Source organism: Rhincodon typus, chromosome 7, assembly GCF_021869965.1.
Source record: "Rhincodon typus isolate 14 chromosome 7, sRhiTyp1.1, whole genome shotgun sequence".
In the NCBI taxonomy this organism is placed as follows: domain Eukaryota; kingdom Metazoa; phylum Chordata; class Chondrichthyes; order Orectolobiformes; family Rhincodontidae; genus Rhincodon; species Rhincodon typus.
In genome coordinates, this window is record NC_063338.1 from 71092288 (window position 1) to 71110165 (window position 17878).

General features: G+C 37.2%; 1 protein-coding gene across 1 annotated transcript in view; it reads right to left on the reverse strand.

Moving 5' to 3' along the window:
- The window catches only part of LOC109911043 (low-density lipoprotein receptor-related protein 1-like), a 1753343-nt gene that overhangs the window by 175812 nt on the left and 1559653 nt on the right, over positions 1 to 17878 (reverse strand). Inside the window, exons 63-67 of the mRNA XM_048599379.1 lie at positions 15559 to 15707; positions 12343 to 12436; positions 11801 to 11917; positions 11569 to 11688; positions 2681 to 2800 (exon numbers count right to left, since the gene is read on the reverse strand). Coding sequence (XP_048455336.1) covers positions 2681 to 2800; positions 11569 to 11688; positions 11801 to 11917; positions 12343 to 12436; positions 15559 to 15707 — 600 coding nt within the window. The remainder of the gene's footprint in view (positions 1 to 2680; positions 2801 to 11568; positions 11689 to 11800; positions 11918 to 12342; positions 12437 to 15558; positions 15708 to 17878) is intronic.

A 17878-nucleotide genomic window follows, 5' to 3' on the forward strand; every position in this document is an offset into this window, starting at 1 on the left:
TTCTTTTGGCTCATCAGAACCATCTCCACAGTCATCCTCTCCATCACATTTCCAACGTGCAGGAACACATCTGCTTGTGCCTTTACAGTGGAAATCATCTGTGCCACATGCAATTTGAGCTAAAGTCAATCAAAAATAGGAAAACAGAAATAGTGTGTCTATAACCCACAGTTCAAAATGACTGTTATATAAATCAAATATATGGCTTCTTTTCAACAGTTAATATTTAAGATCTATATTACGTCACACATAACAAGAACAGATAAAGTTTGAAGTTTCTCTGTCAATGATCATTGCACCAGTGTTCAGACAGTTATTTCCCCTTACCACTCATTTCTCTTCCTTTTCATGCTTTTCTTGTAAATGCCAAGATTTTAAATGGCTTCAGAACTAAAAACACGAAAAGCAAATTGATGCATTTTACCTTCTCTTTTGCACAAGTGAAGATATATGCTTCCTATTTAAAAATCTTGTCCTGAAAGATGGTGACTGATATAAAGAGAGAGCCGATGAGCAACACTATATCTGGGCTACTTATGCTGTTTTATTTATTTAAAAAGTGATTGAGTCAAAGCTGACAAGAACACTATTTTAGATTTGTTGTCCTCAAGAACATTATCCCACTAAAAAATGATGAAAACTTTATTTTCTGTGCATAGCATTAGAAGCGCACATCTCAAAATTCATTCCAGTTCGATAACATGATGGGAAATGTATGTTCTTTATTTCTGAAGATCAGTGAATAGCAATTTATTTTGCATGAGTGAGAATTCCACACAAATATCATAACTCATTAGTAGTTATCTTGTGATCACATAATGGTATAAACGTACATACACCAGCTCGTGGAAAAATGTAATATTTAACATGAGTCTAGTTGAATAACGTGTCTTCCCCCTTGTACTTCAATGATCCCTTTCCCCTGGCATATATGGGTTTGATTTCAACTCTTACTACTTTTTCATTGTTCATAATCTCAGGAAATGTCTTGCTGTTTACTGTCCCTCAAACAACCTCTATTTTTGAAATGGAGCATAGTTAAATTTATGGTAATCAATAAAATACATGTAATTGCATTTAAACTTGGTCAAATAACACTTTTCAAATTTTGAAATCTCTTAGAATTCAATTCCCCAAATTGCAATCACAACTATATCCTGCAGTCTTCATTGATGCTAATATGTTTCCTTATTTGTACATGATTATAATGATGCATTCAACTTAATTTTCCACACTTTACTTCCATTGTATTAGTTCTCACTTTTTGATTTCTACTTCATGTTCCTTAAAACATAATAGTTTATTAATCATATTACAAGAATTAACCACTATTATTAATATAGCCACCCTCTATACAGTAAACTGCACATAAGTTTAGAAATGTGTTACACAGCAAACTGTTTAGAAAAATACTGTGCATGTGATTATAAATAACCTATGCATGAGTACTATGCTTGCGTTTTTCTTTTTATTGAACATGAAGCATAACATTGTTTCAAAATAGCCTATTTGCAAAGTAACCCTGTGTCTAATAATCAAATACTGCTGCTCAGGGGAAAAAATACAAAGGGGAAAATATTGCAAAGGGCAAATGTATATAGAAGTACTCTTTAAAAAATTGCTCTAGCATATGAAATAACTGAATCAGCTATTTCTAATTTGGGGTCCAACACATTTCATAACTACAAATTGTCTTTGTGAGAGAGGATTCTTGTTAGTTAGCTTGAGTGCTTCCTCTGTGAGTTAGATGGATGGATATTTTCACTCTGTCAAGGGAAGGAATGAGTGTAAAGAGAAATGCTTTTATAGCAAAGGGGTAGAAGCGGTTTGCTAGCATATTTTGTACAAAGGTCCAGAGTCAAAGAAGGAGTGAAAATGATTAAATTCTTTTATTTTATAATGTCAGACATGACCTGGAATGCCTTCATCAGATTTGCGACCAAGTCTAAGTTACTGATACCGCATGGGGCAAGATGCTCATTCAACATCTTGGGTAGAAGCAAGGTTCAAATTTGATGAACAGTAAATATATGTTTATTACGTATTAGTTAATGGCTATATACACTACATGTAAGATACAAGATAATTTAATTTGGGACATTAAGCTAAAGTAAGAGTTAAGCTCACATTATAACTGGTAAAACATTCTCTCACAGTACTAGCAACAAGCACAAAACTTGAAGCAAAACTGATTCAGACAGAAACAAGTAACCGGTTAGCTCTTCCTAGGAGCAGTCCTTTATTTCCTGATGGGCTGACTCATCTTGCAATGTCAGTTAATGCTTTCGTCCTAACTATCTTTAACAAGACATTGCAGTTTTTTTTTTCCCAGAGCAACAACAGATAATATTGGTAAATGGACTATTTTTCTGCAAATTTCACTCAAGGTTTGTAGGAAATTGAGCCTGCCATTTTGTCATGCATACAAATTTTGGGACATAGTCTAAATAGTAAAAATATCATTGCAGCTTTCAAGAAAATCTTAAGAAATTATTGCACAAAAACTAGTGTCTTTGAGTATTAATCACTATCAAAATATACAGCTATTTTAACATTACGAATATCCTCAAATCTTTTACAACTAAACAGATTCTCATTTATTAGGCACATATTTAGAAATACAAAGACTTTCTAGTCATAATCTTCTACTTGTTTTTTTCATCCACTTTTAATAACTTACTGCAATTTGATTCATCAGAGCCATCTGCACAATCATGGTCCTTGTCACAGACCCATTCTTCAGGAATGCAACGTTTGGTTACAGCACACTGGAACTGGTTTGGAGAACAGGTAACTTCAGCTAAGGACAAAGTTTTAAAATAATCTGTCAGATGTTACGAGCGACATTAAATGTCAAAACTTCCACCAAGGCAATATTCAATTTATACTTGACTCCTGAACATATTTTTTATTCAAATTTTCACCCTTTTGAAATGCCTTAGCTTTGTACTTAAACTACCTACAACTTTGGAAATGTTTAAATAATAGTTAACAAAATCCCTATCTAAATTGCAGTCTTGCAGTTCTGAATAATGATGTTCAAATTAAGTTCACCAATATACATACAAATTGTCCAAATTAGTTTTGCATTTTGAACCATTTTTTCACCATCTCAACTGACACATTCAACTGATTAGTTTCTTTCGTGGTTTCTATTTTATGCTTGTATGTGCAAAATTTTGATGTACTAAATTAGATCACACATTAAGGTGTTAACTGAACTGAAGAAACCATATTCTTCTGCTTTTTTTTGAACGACGCATAGCTGAATAACTTGCAGCACAGCTATTATCCTGATTTTAGATCTTAAAATCATTAAACGAATTTTCACTTCCATAATCTGTAAAGTAAAAACCTTCATGAAGTGTATTAAAATTTCTGTAATTTTATTTGTGCAGATTCATACTTTATCTGACAAGTAATTTCTGTTGCACTTTAATGGATAAGCTATCAATTAACATTTATCAATCTCACTACATGTAATAACTGTAAAATTGTGCAGAAAATTGAATTAATCCTTTGCATAATGCTATTACTATAAGCGAATAAAAAAAGTAGCAATCTAGTTATGAATGATTAAATGCGTTGTCAGCAGATAATATGGATGAATTAAACATTTTTTTGTTAAATAAATGCATTTTTTTTCTTTCAAACTATGAACTTTGGCTAAGATTGCATCAAACAGCATTGAGATCCATTGATCCATCCATGTGATTAAGAATATATAATTCCTTTTTAAAATTTCCAGAAATGTTGGGAGCTGCCCTGATCTTGGGAAGCTAGCAGATTTCTTTTACTGCGAATTGCTGCTAAAAAATAAATTGCCAAAACCATTATGCCACACAAGAATTCACCAAGGAGTAATTCTACTGAAATAGTAATCTTCCTTCTATTTCTTCCGTAGAAAGTGGCAAGTATATTGAGATACTATTTCACCATTTTTTTGTTAATTCAGTAATTCTGAAAGTGGTAATATTTGATGGGTTGGCACTTCTTTTTCCCCCAGTGTGATGATAGCATGTGACAGAAAGTGGAATTTCTTGAGAACAAGAATAGGCCACGCATCCCTTTGAGTTTGCACCTCTATTCATTAAAATCATGGCTGGTCCGATGATAACCTCAACTCTACATTCCTCACGGTAAGGTCATCCTAATAGTTTTTGTAGTAATGTAGAGTGTATTCTTAAACTGCATCATGTTTATTCTGAGACTCCTCTCATTAGACTAGGAGAACCCTCATACAACACTTGACTACTGTGGGTCTGGCAACTTCTGTGAAGAAAAAATCAGATTTAACGTTTTGGGTCCAGTGACCCTTCCTCAGAAACTTCTGAGGAAGGATCACCGGACCCGAAATGTTAACTCTGACTTCTTCTTCACAGATGCTGCCAGATCTGCTGAGCTTTACCAGCAACTTCTGTTTTTGTTCCTGATTTTCAGCATCCGCAGTTCTTTCAGTTTTTACTTGACTACTGTGTACTTTTTATTTAAAAAAAAAACACACAAAAGACAGAGGTGGCAGCACACTCAACATGGTGGTCAGCATGGGATCGAAAGATGCAATGTGTAAACAGCAGTCCCAAAAGGGGAATATGCTAGTTATGTAGAAGGCTTCAATGAGAACAGATATTGTTGACTGAGGGAAGCAAACATTTGAGAAAAATCTTGTGGAACACTCGCTTCTGCAAAATAATTCAAAGATGACACAAACATTTTATCTCTGCTAGGAGATCCACTGGAAGAGAAGAATCTTGTAGTTCAAAAATATAGGTACAGGCTCCATCACAAGCCTGTGGGAATTGTCCCAACTCCCAATTCAGCCAGGGAGAGAACAGATATTGCAGACAGCATGAATCAAAACTAAAAATCCCTGGCATAAAGGACAAATGTTAGAAAAAGATCAGTTGAAACTCAGATCAGACATTGCTGCCATGGCATATGTGTAGGAAGAGGCAAAGCTAGAAAGAAACAAAACTACCCCGGCAAAGGGAGAATCTCACTTAATTGAGGAAGGGACGGCCGAGGAAATTGGGGAGTCTAACATATAGAGCCTATAAGCATTGGGCAATATAAAGAAGTGGCAGATCCTGATCTAGCATGGAAAATTTTCAGGAGTGTCTATTACAACTAAAAAAGGGTGGGAATCCTCCATTAAAACTGCAGAGAGTGGGAAAGCCCTCCATAACAGCAGCAAATACGAGAGAACAGCCATTCCTGCAAACTAATAATCTTTAAAGAAGCTAAAATATGTAATCATGTTAGAATTATAAAAATAAATAACATTGCTAGGAAGATTTAAATTGAAAATGGGCCAAATAAAACACAAGTTTGGTAATCCTGGAGAAAACAACTCTTTGGGTATAATGTTGAATTTAAAAGCTATTCTATGTCAGAAACTGAACACTTATGCGCACAATAGAGATTACAGCAGGTAATGTTATTACTTTACCAAGAGGTTCTTTGTTAAAAATACAAAAGGTACATTGAAAAGGTACTGAAAGTGTTTGACAACTCTTTGAACCTCAGAAATAATAAAATTCCTGGAAGAACAACATTCAACAGAAGAATACCACATCCGGAGAATCCATAGATAATGATCTCTTCCGACTAGTGGAGAGATATGACTACGGCAACTTAAAGTCAAGTTTCATAATAGATCAAATTGATTACTGCTAAGTCTTTGTCAAATTTATAACAGTCCAAAGAAGATCTAATTCTAAAGAAAAGTCAGTCACATAGGGAGTGTGGCAAAAGTACAGAAGCAGAGAGATCAATCCTAACGGGAGAAGATCAAACTGCATAGGATATTTTCAGAACTTATTCAATTGTTGGGGTATGGAAAAATAAGGGGCATGCAATAAGTTGATGCAGTGGATATGACACAAACAAGTCACTTAAAGTTCTTGCCAATGCTGCAGAGTAAAGAAGCTTCACAGGCATAAAAAATGCCCAGTTACTAAAACAGAATATCTTGTTAAAAAGTAACTCACTTTCAGAATGTATGCTGAAGCACAAACTACTGTATAATACCAAATGGCCAAAGAACTACCCACACAAAGAGATAAATAAGGCAGAACACTTTCCAGTAAAAGACAAGCCAAAAGCTTCCCTAGGAAAGTTAGTGACCTCGGCCAAAATTTTGACAAGATGACATATTTCAATAAGCATCTCACAAATTTCAAGTAATACATCAGAAAAAAAAAGTCACAATAATATTGGAAAGTAAGTCATGGTTGACAAAACACTTTAAATCCAAAAGAAGTTCAACTACATGGTCCAGGGTTACAAACGTACTGTTAAATATATGCTAAAGTAATTCTCAAACATGGGTGATACCAAGTATTAGAAATCCTGTAATTACTTCACAACCATGAAATTTCAGTCCAAAGTAAAGAAGTATTTATTAACCTACATCTCATTAAAATTTGGGAGAGATTAAGCAACATATCCCAATTTATTGAAGGGTTAAGAAGCTTAAAACCAAATACAGCATCAGACTGAAGGAATGTGCTAAATGCATATGCCTTTACACATCAAAATGCCACATCCTTTAATGAAACAAGTTGAGAACTGCCTTGCAGTGATGACAAGGGTGTAACTTATTTCTGTAGCTGTGAAACCAACAGAGTAGCATTTAAGGCTGGGTTACTGTTTTCAAGCCTGATCATACAATCCAAATTTGTTTTCAATCAAACAGCCCAAGGTGTTAGAGAAATATACATTTGGTGAGAGTGTAGCTAAACTATCCAAGTGAAACAAAGCTTGAGGCAAATAATGGATTTTTTTTTTAATTTGTAGAATGAGGGCATCACTGGCTAGGCTAGCATTTATTGCCCAGTGGACTGTTAAGAGCCAACCACATTGCTGTGCTTCTGGAGTGAATTATAAATCAGACCAGATACGAAAGGTAATTTCCTTCCCTAAAGGACATTAGTGAACCAGATAGGTTTTCCTGACAATTGACAAAGGTTTCATTGCTATCATAAGATCCTTAATTCCAAATTTTTATTAAATTTAGATTTCACTATCTGCCATGGCGGATACCATTCTATGTCACTAGAATGTGTTACCTGGGTCTCTGGATTTGTAGGCTAGTGGAAATACCATGAGGCATCACCTCTCTTTAATGGATTCTGCCAAATACCATTGGATGAGCATTCAAGATTTCTTAAGCACATTTACAACTTTTTTTGGAAGGTGTTGTTTTAGTAGATTAGCATTTGCAATCACCTCTGCCCCAAAGATTTTCCAATTAACTATGATCAACATTTATCAAAGACTTTATGCTAAGTCACATGGATGACATACAGTTCCATTGGACAATGGAGAAAGTACATAGAGTGTGCATGGAGTTTAGGAACATTTACAAGAAGATGGCCTCATGCTTAATGAAAACTCCAAATTCCAAATGAAATTCTCCAAAGAAATTATTCTTTTTTGTTTGGACACATTGTCAACAATGAAGACATATGGGCTGATCCTCAGAAGGCTAAAACCATTACGGAGTTCCACACTCCAAAGTCAAGTTGAGGATGTTCAAAGGTTCTTGTTTATGGTAAATCAGGTGAAGAAAAACTTTTGCCTAATCAGGCTATCATTACAGAACACTTGAGACAAATCACAAGGCTGGGATTTGAATACTCATTATGCGAATGCTTTTCAGAAGACAGATTATAATCCTTAATTTCTAATGATAATAGCATCAAAATCTTTAGCTACTAATTTAAGAGCAGTAGAATTCCAGGAGCAGCCAAAAGGGTGTCACAAACTAATCTATCACTCATCATAAGCATTGTGTTACAAAAACATGGTATGCAGTGATTGAGAAAGAGGCTCTTTCAGTTACGTTGGTCTCTGAAGATATTTAGATTATATCTTCGGTCTGAAACTGGCCATCAAAACAGATCACCAACTTTGAAGTTTCTCTATTCAATGAGAAGGAACTTATACAAAAGTCTCCAAGAATTCAAAGATTCCAAATTTGTCTCATGAAATTTGCTTACATGACAGTCTATGTGCACTATAAACGACAGATGATGGCAGATGTGCCCTCTAGAGTGATAGGCAACAACTCGACCAATTATGATGTGATTTCATTCAAAGAAATGTAAGAATACACTTGGTCCACAGCAGCACAGGGCCAGCAAGTCACAACTGAATCAATTAGATTCAATGAGAACAAAATAGATCAATAATGTCTCAACATTTTCCAATGTTGCACTGATAGTTTAGCCATGTTAAAGGCCCACAACATAGTCATGAAACTGTATTTACCATTGTTGATGACTTACTGACATATGATAAATGATGGGTCACGCCAAATTCACTTTGAGAGCATTTCTTGGCAAAGCTGCACCAAAAGCATTTGGCTGTCACCAAGTGGCCCAGGATCTCCACAGACATTGAAGAACTCATTGCAGATAGTGAGGCATGTGATATCCACAGGCCAGAACAAATAGAACTCTTTATATCTATCAAGTTTCCAAACAGACCTTGGGAATATTTGGGAATATTCCAAACAGACTTTGGGGTAGTTTTGTTTATATTTCATGTAAAGTCTTAGATTATCCTCATTTAGTATTTCACCTGATGGGTCAAGGAGTAGAAATCGTCAGTTTTGGATTTGAACATGTTGGAAACTCACTGCAATGCCCATAATTTAACAGCGAGGCAAAAAGTGGGATGAGAACAGTTAAGTTGCTCTTGAAGAAATCTTACTTCTACACAGGAATGTGACTTATTTGTCTACCTTACTTCAACGTGATCTTGCATAATCTGAGTTACTGATGTACAGAACGCAGAGACTCAGTTCCCAATTGTGCCTAAGAAATTGGCTCTACACTTATGCCATCATTACCAAGCAATAAATGATAAAGAAACCTAAAAACCTAGAAATGTCTAAAATCCTAACAGCTTGCCTTCACTGGTCAGTGCATTGGATATAGGAGTTGGGATGTTCAGGACATTGGTTAGGCCACTTTTGGAATACTGCATTCAATCCTGGTCTCCCTGCTATAGGAAAGATGTTGTTAAACTCGAAAGGGTTCAGAAAAGATTTGCAAGGATGTTAATGGAATTGGAGGATTTCAGCTACAGGGAGAGACTGAAAAGACTAGGGTTTTTTTCCCTGGAGTGTTAGAGGCTGAGGAGTGACCTTATAGAGGTTTATAAGATCAGGAGGGGCATGGAAAGAGTGAATAGCCAAGGTCTTTTTCCCAGGGAAGGGGAGTCCAAAACTAAAGTGCATATGCTTAAGGTGAGAGGGGCAAGATTTAGAAAGGATTTGAGGGACAACCTTTTCATGCAGAGGGTGGTGCATGTATTGAACAAGCTGCCAGAGGAAATAGTAGAGGCAGGTACAATTACAACATTTAAAAGGCATCAAGATGGGTACACCAATAGGAAGGATTTAGAGAGATATGGGCCAAATGCTGGCAAATGGGACTAGATAGGTTTACGATGGCTGGTCAGCAAGGACGAGTTGGATTGAAGGCCCTGTTTCCATGCTCAATAACTCTATGGCTCAGCAGAGTAAATTCAGATGGGACGTTCCCAATGGCTGGGGAGTCCAGAACAGGGTGTCACAGTCTAAGGAAATGGGATAGGCCATTTAGTTCTGAAATGAGGAGAAATTTCTTTACCTAGAGAGTGGTGAACCTATGGAAATCTTTGCCACAGAAAGCAGGTGAGGCCAGAACATTGAATGTTTGCAAGAAGGAGTTAGATCTAGATCTTGGAGATAAAGTGATGAAAGGGTGTGTGGAGAAAGCAGGAGTTGGGGTACTGAGTTGGATAATCAGCCATGATCATATTGAATGGCAGAGCAGGCTGGGACTGCTGAATGGCTAACTCCTATTTTCTGTTAATGTTTCTTTGTTTGGAGAATGATCCTATCATTTTCATCAGCCAGAACATTATAATAAACAGTACTGCATGAGTTAGGGAACAGGGCACCTGATGGTGATCAGGTATTTAAACAGAAAAGGTACAATTGTCCAAAAAGATGCCAATTTATACTGTTAAAAAGGTTGCACAAAGGAATAACAGGAACTTCAACCTTTATCCTGTTATGATTGAGCCATCCTCAGATTATTGATTGGAATGAACCAAATGGTAAACCTGACAACAGAGGAGAACCTCGGACATTAGGTTGTTTAGACAATTATCCAAGGCAATTATATTCTACCCAATAACTACCTTTCTTCCAAATCCAAAGAGAACATATTCAGGAAAGACAGTTAAATCTCCAGATAATCTAAATTTCTAAAATCAAAGATTTTGAGAGAGATGGGTTGTGGCAAATATAACTATATAAACAAATAGAAATGATAATTACCAGAATAAAGCTTGGGGTTGACGCTGCTTATGAGTCTGAAACAGTTAATATTTGTTTGACTGCAATAAGTACCACCCACCATGATAATGTCATGAACACTTGATGGGAGACAGACCTAAAACAATGTCCTCCCAACAAACTCTAGAGTCATAGAGGTCTACAGGATGGAAAAGGGCCCTCCGACTCAACAGGTTTGTGCTGGCAAAAGGAAAACAAACATCTAACAATTTCAATCTTTTAATATTCCTATTTTCCAGCAGTCTGAATGTTGAAGATACTCCCATAGTGCTGGCAATGAAGATCCCATGGAAAGAAACTGTTTACTTCATGTTCCCAAGCTCAATGTTTCTTCAGACCAGTCATTAATTTTCACCTCATGTAGATTTGTACCACCTGACGTGGTTAAAATAGAAAACTATAAACTTTAGATAGGCCTGGGTAATTTCAGTTTAAATTTGCTATTCCTAGAAGCATTAAACATTCTCTGCAACCACTTTTGTCTTTGTAGACCATTTTATAAAACTCGTTTTTTCTCTATTTTGTATCTTGAGTTCTCTATCTTGCCGCTACTTTCCCTTTTATCCAACAATTTCAACGGGATTATTGCATTGCCCGGAGTCCATTAAAATCTGCACATAGTTGCAGAGATGCAATAAGCTATATTTTGTTTTTCAAGATTTTTTGTGTTAGATCAGAAGGTGGCTAAAGTCCCTTAAGAACCCATACACTGACAGCTGGCAGCATAGGCAATACGTATCCCCTCCAAATAGCCATTCTTTCTACAAGCCCAGGGAACGTGTTGACAGAATATCAATGGAGGAAGATCTCCCAGCCAAGTCTAATGTTATACTCTGCTGGTATTAATACTTTCTAACCACATCAAGTGTGAAAATATTGGGTCATGAAACCTTTTTGCAACTCAGAGTTACAGGCTAGGGTTTTGTGCTTTTGTCTTTGTGGTTTTCAGAAAATTTAAGTGTATGTTTGGAAAAAGTATGGATTAGAATGAGCAGAACTAGAAAACCAGAGCCACTGAATCCAGTGAAGCAGTCTCATTTTGACAAAAATGCCAACTGTCAGGAGGAACAAGAACTGAACTTAGGACGTCACTCATAACATTACTTAGTACCACACTAAATGGCTTTTTATAACTGATTCACTGGGAGCCCACTGACTAGGATACATTCATATGCAAACTACATTAGCTTCAAAAGATGAATGTTAAAACTCACGGCAATCACTTTCGTCTTCTCCATCACCGCAGTTGTCTTGACCATTACATCTGAAGATGATTGGAATGCACCGTTTCTTCTGTGAACACTTAAACTGACTTGGAAGGCAAACATGTGTCTCTAAAGAATTATGAATAAACACATTGAGCTCAATGTTCAAAACTGAACTCATACAAATGGCATCTAAATATTTTCTCAGTATAAAGTTAAGCAATTTTAATGCAATACTTACCACAGTTTGCCTCATCTGAATTATCTCCACAGTCATTCTCACCATCACAGATGAAGGCAGGTTTAGTGCATATTCCTGTGCCACACTGAAACTGACCTGGTCTGCATTTAAATTCAGCTGAGAAGTCAAGGAAATGTTGCTTATAGAAAGAAAGAATTTTAGGACATTTGGAACAATCACTGTATTTATTGAAAAGTTAAGGCAAAAATGCAAAACAGTTGTAACAGATTTCTGTTATCTTTCGAATTATTTCCATGCTGTCTTAGATGGTTCATGAAAGGAATGACATATTCTCATTTACAACTTCTGCCATCTGTTTTGTTAATGATTTTGTCATCATACGGATACTTTCACACCATTGTTGGCACCAAAGAAAGTAATGACTGCATGTAAGGAGCAGGATGATGCAGTACCATTGCAAACAGGGCATTTATCTTGTACTAGCAAATATCTTGTTTTGAAACTCCCCAAATATGTTAAAGATGGAATGACAGATATTATTAAATACAGATATTTATGTCAAACTGATCAAAAATACTCACGGCAGTATTCAGGTTCGTCTGATCCATCTCCACAGTCATCTTCTGTGTCACATTTCCACCAGAATGGAATACATTTGTCGTTGCTGCAGACAAACTGTTGAGACAGTATCATGTACTTACAATACAATTAAGATAATTAAGCCTAATATGAAACGTACATTCATAGTCATATATTGCATAACATAAGCAGCAATTTGGCACAGAAATTGAAAGGTGTTATCTTAGTGATATTCTTTGGCCAAATAATGCTTGTTCTCACTCAAATTTACTAAATTGGTGGATGTAATAAGCTGGAAAGTTGCCTTGTGCGTTATTCATAATAATTGCAAGGCCTTTCTCAGCAAGGTGCAGAGCTCTTGGGGTAATAATTAAATCATTCATTTATTTACCTTACTTATTTTTCACTCGATGCAAAAATAGTGACTCATACTGCCCCTGGCTTTTTGAGTGTTTAATGCAATGCCTTATCAGCCTACTGTATATTCTTCATCTGTGAAACTCGATAGCAAAAAGTGAAAGGCTAACTAATAATTGAGAACATTGCAGCACTTTTCCAATTATGTTCTCAGCCAGTGTCTAGCAAAGAATAACAATATTGATTGATTTTTCCTTTCCCCAACTGAAGATTCTGAAACTAATTGGAATGTCCTATTAGCTCTCCTGCTGAAAGATTATGTTCATAAAATATTTAGTGCAGCCTAAGAAATGATCCTGGAATGTTCTGATCTTTATGTGAAAGCAATGGAAGAGGATTCGAGTTAGGACATATCTGCAATTTGAAGATCAAGCTGCTGTGCAATAACTGTTGGTATCTCTCTGTTGCCCAAATACTTAAATCACTTCCAAGTTTAATTGCTTCAGTACCACTGGACTTGACAAGTACACCAGCAAGAGAAAGAAAAAAAAACTATCTGTGATATCAGATCACGTACAAATTTAGCCCCACATTTGATCACAAACAATGCCTCCCATTCTAGATGAAGCTAACTAATAATAATAGTTGAGATTTGACTCTCTTAAATAAAAACATACATGAAATGTGAGTGGCATTGATAAGACCAGCATTTATTTTCCATCTCTAATTACTTTTGGAAAAAGTTGTAATCCCATTCTTGAACTATTGCCATCCATGTTGTGCGAGTGCTGTTGTACAGAAGGTTGATCCAGGATCACAGTAGCCTTACGATAGAGGCCATTTGGCACAGAGAATCTGCACTGAGCCTCTGAAGAACATCCCATACAGACCCACCCCCCACCCTATGCTGTAACCCTCTGGGTTATGTTGGCTAATCCCCCTAGCCTGCACATCCCTGAGCACTATGGGGCAGTTTAGCACAGCCGATCCAACTAACTTGCACATCTTTGGACCGTGGGAGGAAACCGAAGCACCCAACATGAACTCACGTGGACATAAGGCGATTGTGCAAACTCCATACAGATTGTCATGCATGGAATTGAACCCCGGTCCCAGAGCACTGTGAGGCAGCAGTACTAACCACTGTGCCACTGTCTCACCCAGGATTTTGATACAGTGACAGTGAACAAGTGGTGATAGATTAGAGGGGACTGTGCATAGTGGTATTACTATTGAAACTAGTAATCCAGAAACTTGGACTGACATTCTGGAGAAATAAGGTCAAATTTGACCACACCACCTGGTGGAACTTTCAGTTGGTGAAGTTCTCATGCACCTGCTCCCCTTGTTCTTTTTGGTACTAGAAATAGCAGTTTTAGAAGGAATTCTCAATGGACCCTTGGTGAGTTAAGACCTTAAGACATAGGAGCAGAAAATGCATCCTGTAAATGGTACACACTAAGCTACAATAACAAAATATCTACAGTGGTGGCTGGGATGCCAATCAACAGACTACTTTGTCAAGGAATGTTGTTTAGTTTCTTGAGTGTTACTAAAACACTTCTTATCTAACTAAGTGAAGACTATTTTATCACACTCCCAGTAGCATCTTGTAGATGCTAGACAAGCTATGGGGAGTCAGGAGGTGAAATGCATTGCATGGAATTCCCAATCTCTTACTGCTCTTGTAGTTACATTATTTATGTATTTATGTGATTGGCGCAGTTAATTTTCTGGTCAATGGTGATACTCAGGATGTTGATAAAGGGCAATTCAGGGGAAATATTTAGATTCTCTCTATTTGAGATTGTCAGTTTAACATATATGTGATGCAATGTTACTTCTGCTTGTCAGCCCAAACCTAAATGCTACGCATGTCTTAGTTCATACACAGACTGACTAATTATCTGAGGAGTCGCAAAAAGAACTGAACACCGTAAGATGTAAGAGCTGAAGGAGGCCATTTGGCTCATTGAGTCTGCTTCATCAATCAATGAGATCATGGCTGAACTGATTATCCCAAAGTCCATGTTCCTGCCTTATTCTCATAACCTTTGATTTCTTAATAATTAAAATATCTACCTCAGCCTTGAATATACTTAATGACATAACCCCTACAGCTCTCTATGATAAGGAATTCCCCAGATTCACTATCCTCTGAGAAAAGAAATTATTTCCCATTTGTTTCAAATGGAAGACCCCTGACTTTGAGATTATGCCCACTAATCCTAGACTCTCTCAGAAGGGGAAACAACCTCTCAGTAATTTTTCTTCCAAAGAAATTTTAGCATGGAAATCATAACAATGTTCCACAATCAACTTCAGCACAATATGAAACAATTGTCCATTACTGTTGATGGTAAAAGTCAGTGTGGTGTTCAACTTTCATGCATTGAATTTGGACTCAGTTGAAGAGTTAACCTCACATTTACCTTACACACTTACCCTTTCACAGGAGCTGTGAAGATAGCTGTCTGTGCTGCTGGGCCTATAAACCACAGAATACTGCAACTACTACAGTGAAAGATTGGGCGTGGTTTACCTCCCTACAACTAACCTGCACTGCAAGGGCACATTTAAAGTACGCTCTGCATTTGTACAGGACCCATGATCAAATTCTCCTGCTAGAAATGCAGAGGTCTTCCTTACTATATTACAAAAAAACGTACGTGCAGGGCGGCAATCAGACACTCCTCAAAAAATCCATCTCAAAATGTTTAAACATAGTCAATGACACTGTTCTGTTACTAAGTACACTTTCTGTGTGCAGGATTTTTAAAGCAACTTACAGGGTCGTTACAGAAGATAAACTAATTGCACAGTGAATTTAATGTATTTACATATATGTTTAAAGACAATACCTGGCTTGCGGTACAGTTGGAAAGACAAGTCCTGCCATCAGCAGCAAGGTAGAAGTTTGTGGGGCAGGCACATTTGTATTTTCCTCCAGGCGACAGCAAACATAAGTTGCTGCAACCTCCATTATCGACTTTGCATGGGTGACCAGGCACTGAGACAAAGATAAAAAGAAATCCTTTGAGCTTTTAATCTGATGGACAGTGAAAACAAGTTGTGTACAAACATTTACAACTGGAAAATTTTGATGGTCCAAAATTCATAACATTAGAAAGTAGAACTGTAGTTAAAGTTTACAGACAATAATGAAACTGTATTATAGCATAAATCAACCAGAGTTATCTGCATGTTCTAACTAACGTGAAGGACTCAGTGATGATCATCATCAAAAGATATCATCATCAAAAGACACCATTATCATTTCTTATCCATTTCTGAGGCCATGGCTAGCAATGGAGCAGGAACCACTTGAGATGATAGACTCCTCAAACCTTTCTTTCTCACATCCCAAAGAAAGTTGCGGGTAGTATAAGCATACACCTCTTTCTCCCTGCTTCTCATCATAACCTTATTCTTGTATCTTTTTCTTTTTATATAACCAAGAAGTACAACCTGTTTAGGCAGTGGAAGAATAGCAAGGAGTGGAGTGATGAAGAACATGCAAATTTCAATTTGCTATTTCTAGTTAACACTGTCATTATAGACAACTTGGAAAGTAGCACAGAGGTGGTATCTGCATATGCTGAGGCAGTGGGACAAGGATATTTGCCAGAGAGTGATGGCTCACAAACGTTCTGGTGGGGACAACTCAGCAAACTTTCATTGAACAACAAAAGGAGAAGGCTGATGGGCGTGTATATCAAAATGCTTAGCTGCTACAGTCACCTTCACAGTACTGACAATGCTGTTCTTGTCTTACTTTGTGAATGAAATTTTGACTCTAGTAGTTGAGAGATTTCAGTGGTAAGTCCCTTAATGACAGCCAACATTTGAGATATTTTTTTCTGAGTGGAGTTTCAGGAATGAAGTATTGACCCCTAAATTTCTTGGTTAGAAATGGCATCTTGTGAACAGCTATTCTACTTCTTCTCCTCCCTCTTTTAGTAGTTTGTCCTTCACTGTGTGACCTCTCCCAGTCAATCTTGATGGAGGAGGACAGCACACTAATGGGTCCTATTGCTGAGAGCAAGTGATTTGTGCAGAAGCCTAAAGCTAGCAAAAAGTATTCCTTTGAAATTTAAACCTCTATTGAAAGCCCAAAATCATTTAGGAATTTAGCAACAGTTTGAGAAATCAACTAGAAACTATTTGCTAAGCAGTTGACAATTTCCTTGCATAGCCCAGGGGTGAGAATGAGGTGAGCTTCCTCATGCTGCATAATGCATTTTTTGCTTTGTGGGGTTAAAAAAGACCATGGATCACGGCAGGAAGCCTTAGAATGGAGGCATGGCTGTTAAATCAGTAATGACATGGTATGCTTGCTGTGGATGCTTCCAGCTGGTGTTAACCCCATGCACAGGTGACATTGGTATATTTCCAGTCAGAAGAAAGAGTACATGACACAGGCCTGATTTTGGATCACTAATTGTACTCATAGCATCTAAAATCCAGTGCTATCTAGCCAAACTGAATCTTACAAAATAGTATTATTTAGGTTATACTACTGCTTCATGTTGGCTCCGTTAAAGTGCATCCCTCATACCTATCATGTATTTGCCAATTTCACCAGTTTATGTCCTTCTGAAGTCTGTTACTATATTTGTCACTATTTACTATGTTGCCAAAATATTTTATCATATACTTTGAAACAGTACGGGGCAGCACGGTGGCACAGTGGTTAGCACTGCTGCCTCACAGCACCAGGGACCCGGGTTCGATTCCAGCCTCGGGCGACTGTCTGTGTGGAGTTTGCACATTCTCCACGTGTCTGCGTAGGTTTCCTCCGGGTGCTCCATTTTCCTCCCACAGTCCAAAGTTGTGCAGGCTAGGTAGATTGGCCATGCTAAATTGCCCGTAGTGTTCAGGGATGTGTAGATTTGGTGGGTTATAGGTGAAAGGGTTTGGGTGGGTGCTCTGAGGGTCAGTGTTGACTTGTTGGGCCAAAGGGCCTGTTTCCACACTGTAGGGATTCTATGAGTACATCCAATATCCAAATTCAAGTCATTTACATATAAGAAAAGCAAGGATCCTCTACTGATTCCTGAAGGACTTCACTGTATAATCATTTTGTGTCAGAAATATATTCACTCACCACTGCTCTCTCCTTCCCATCACTTATTTGTTGTCATACACATATAACAACCATCTTTTTTATTCGAGATAACA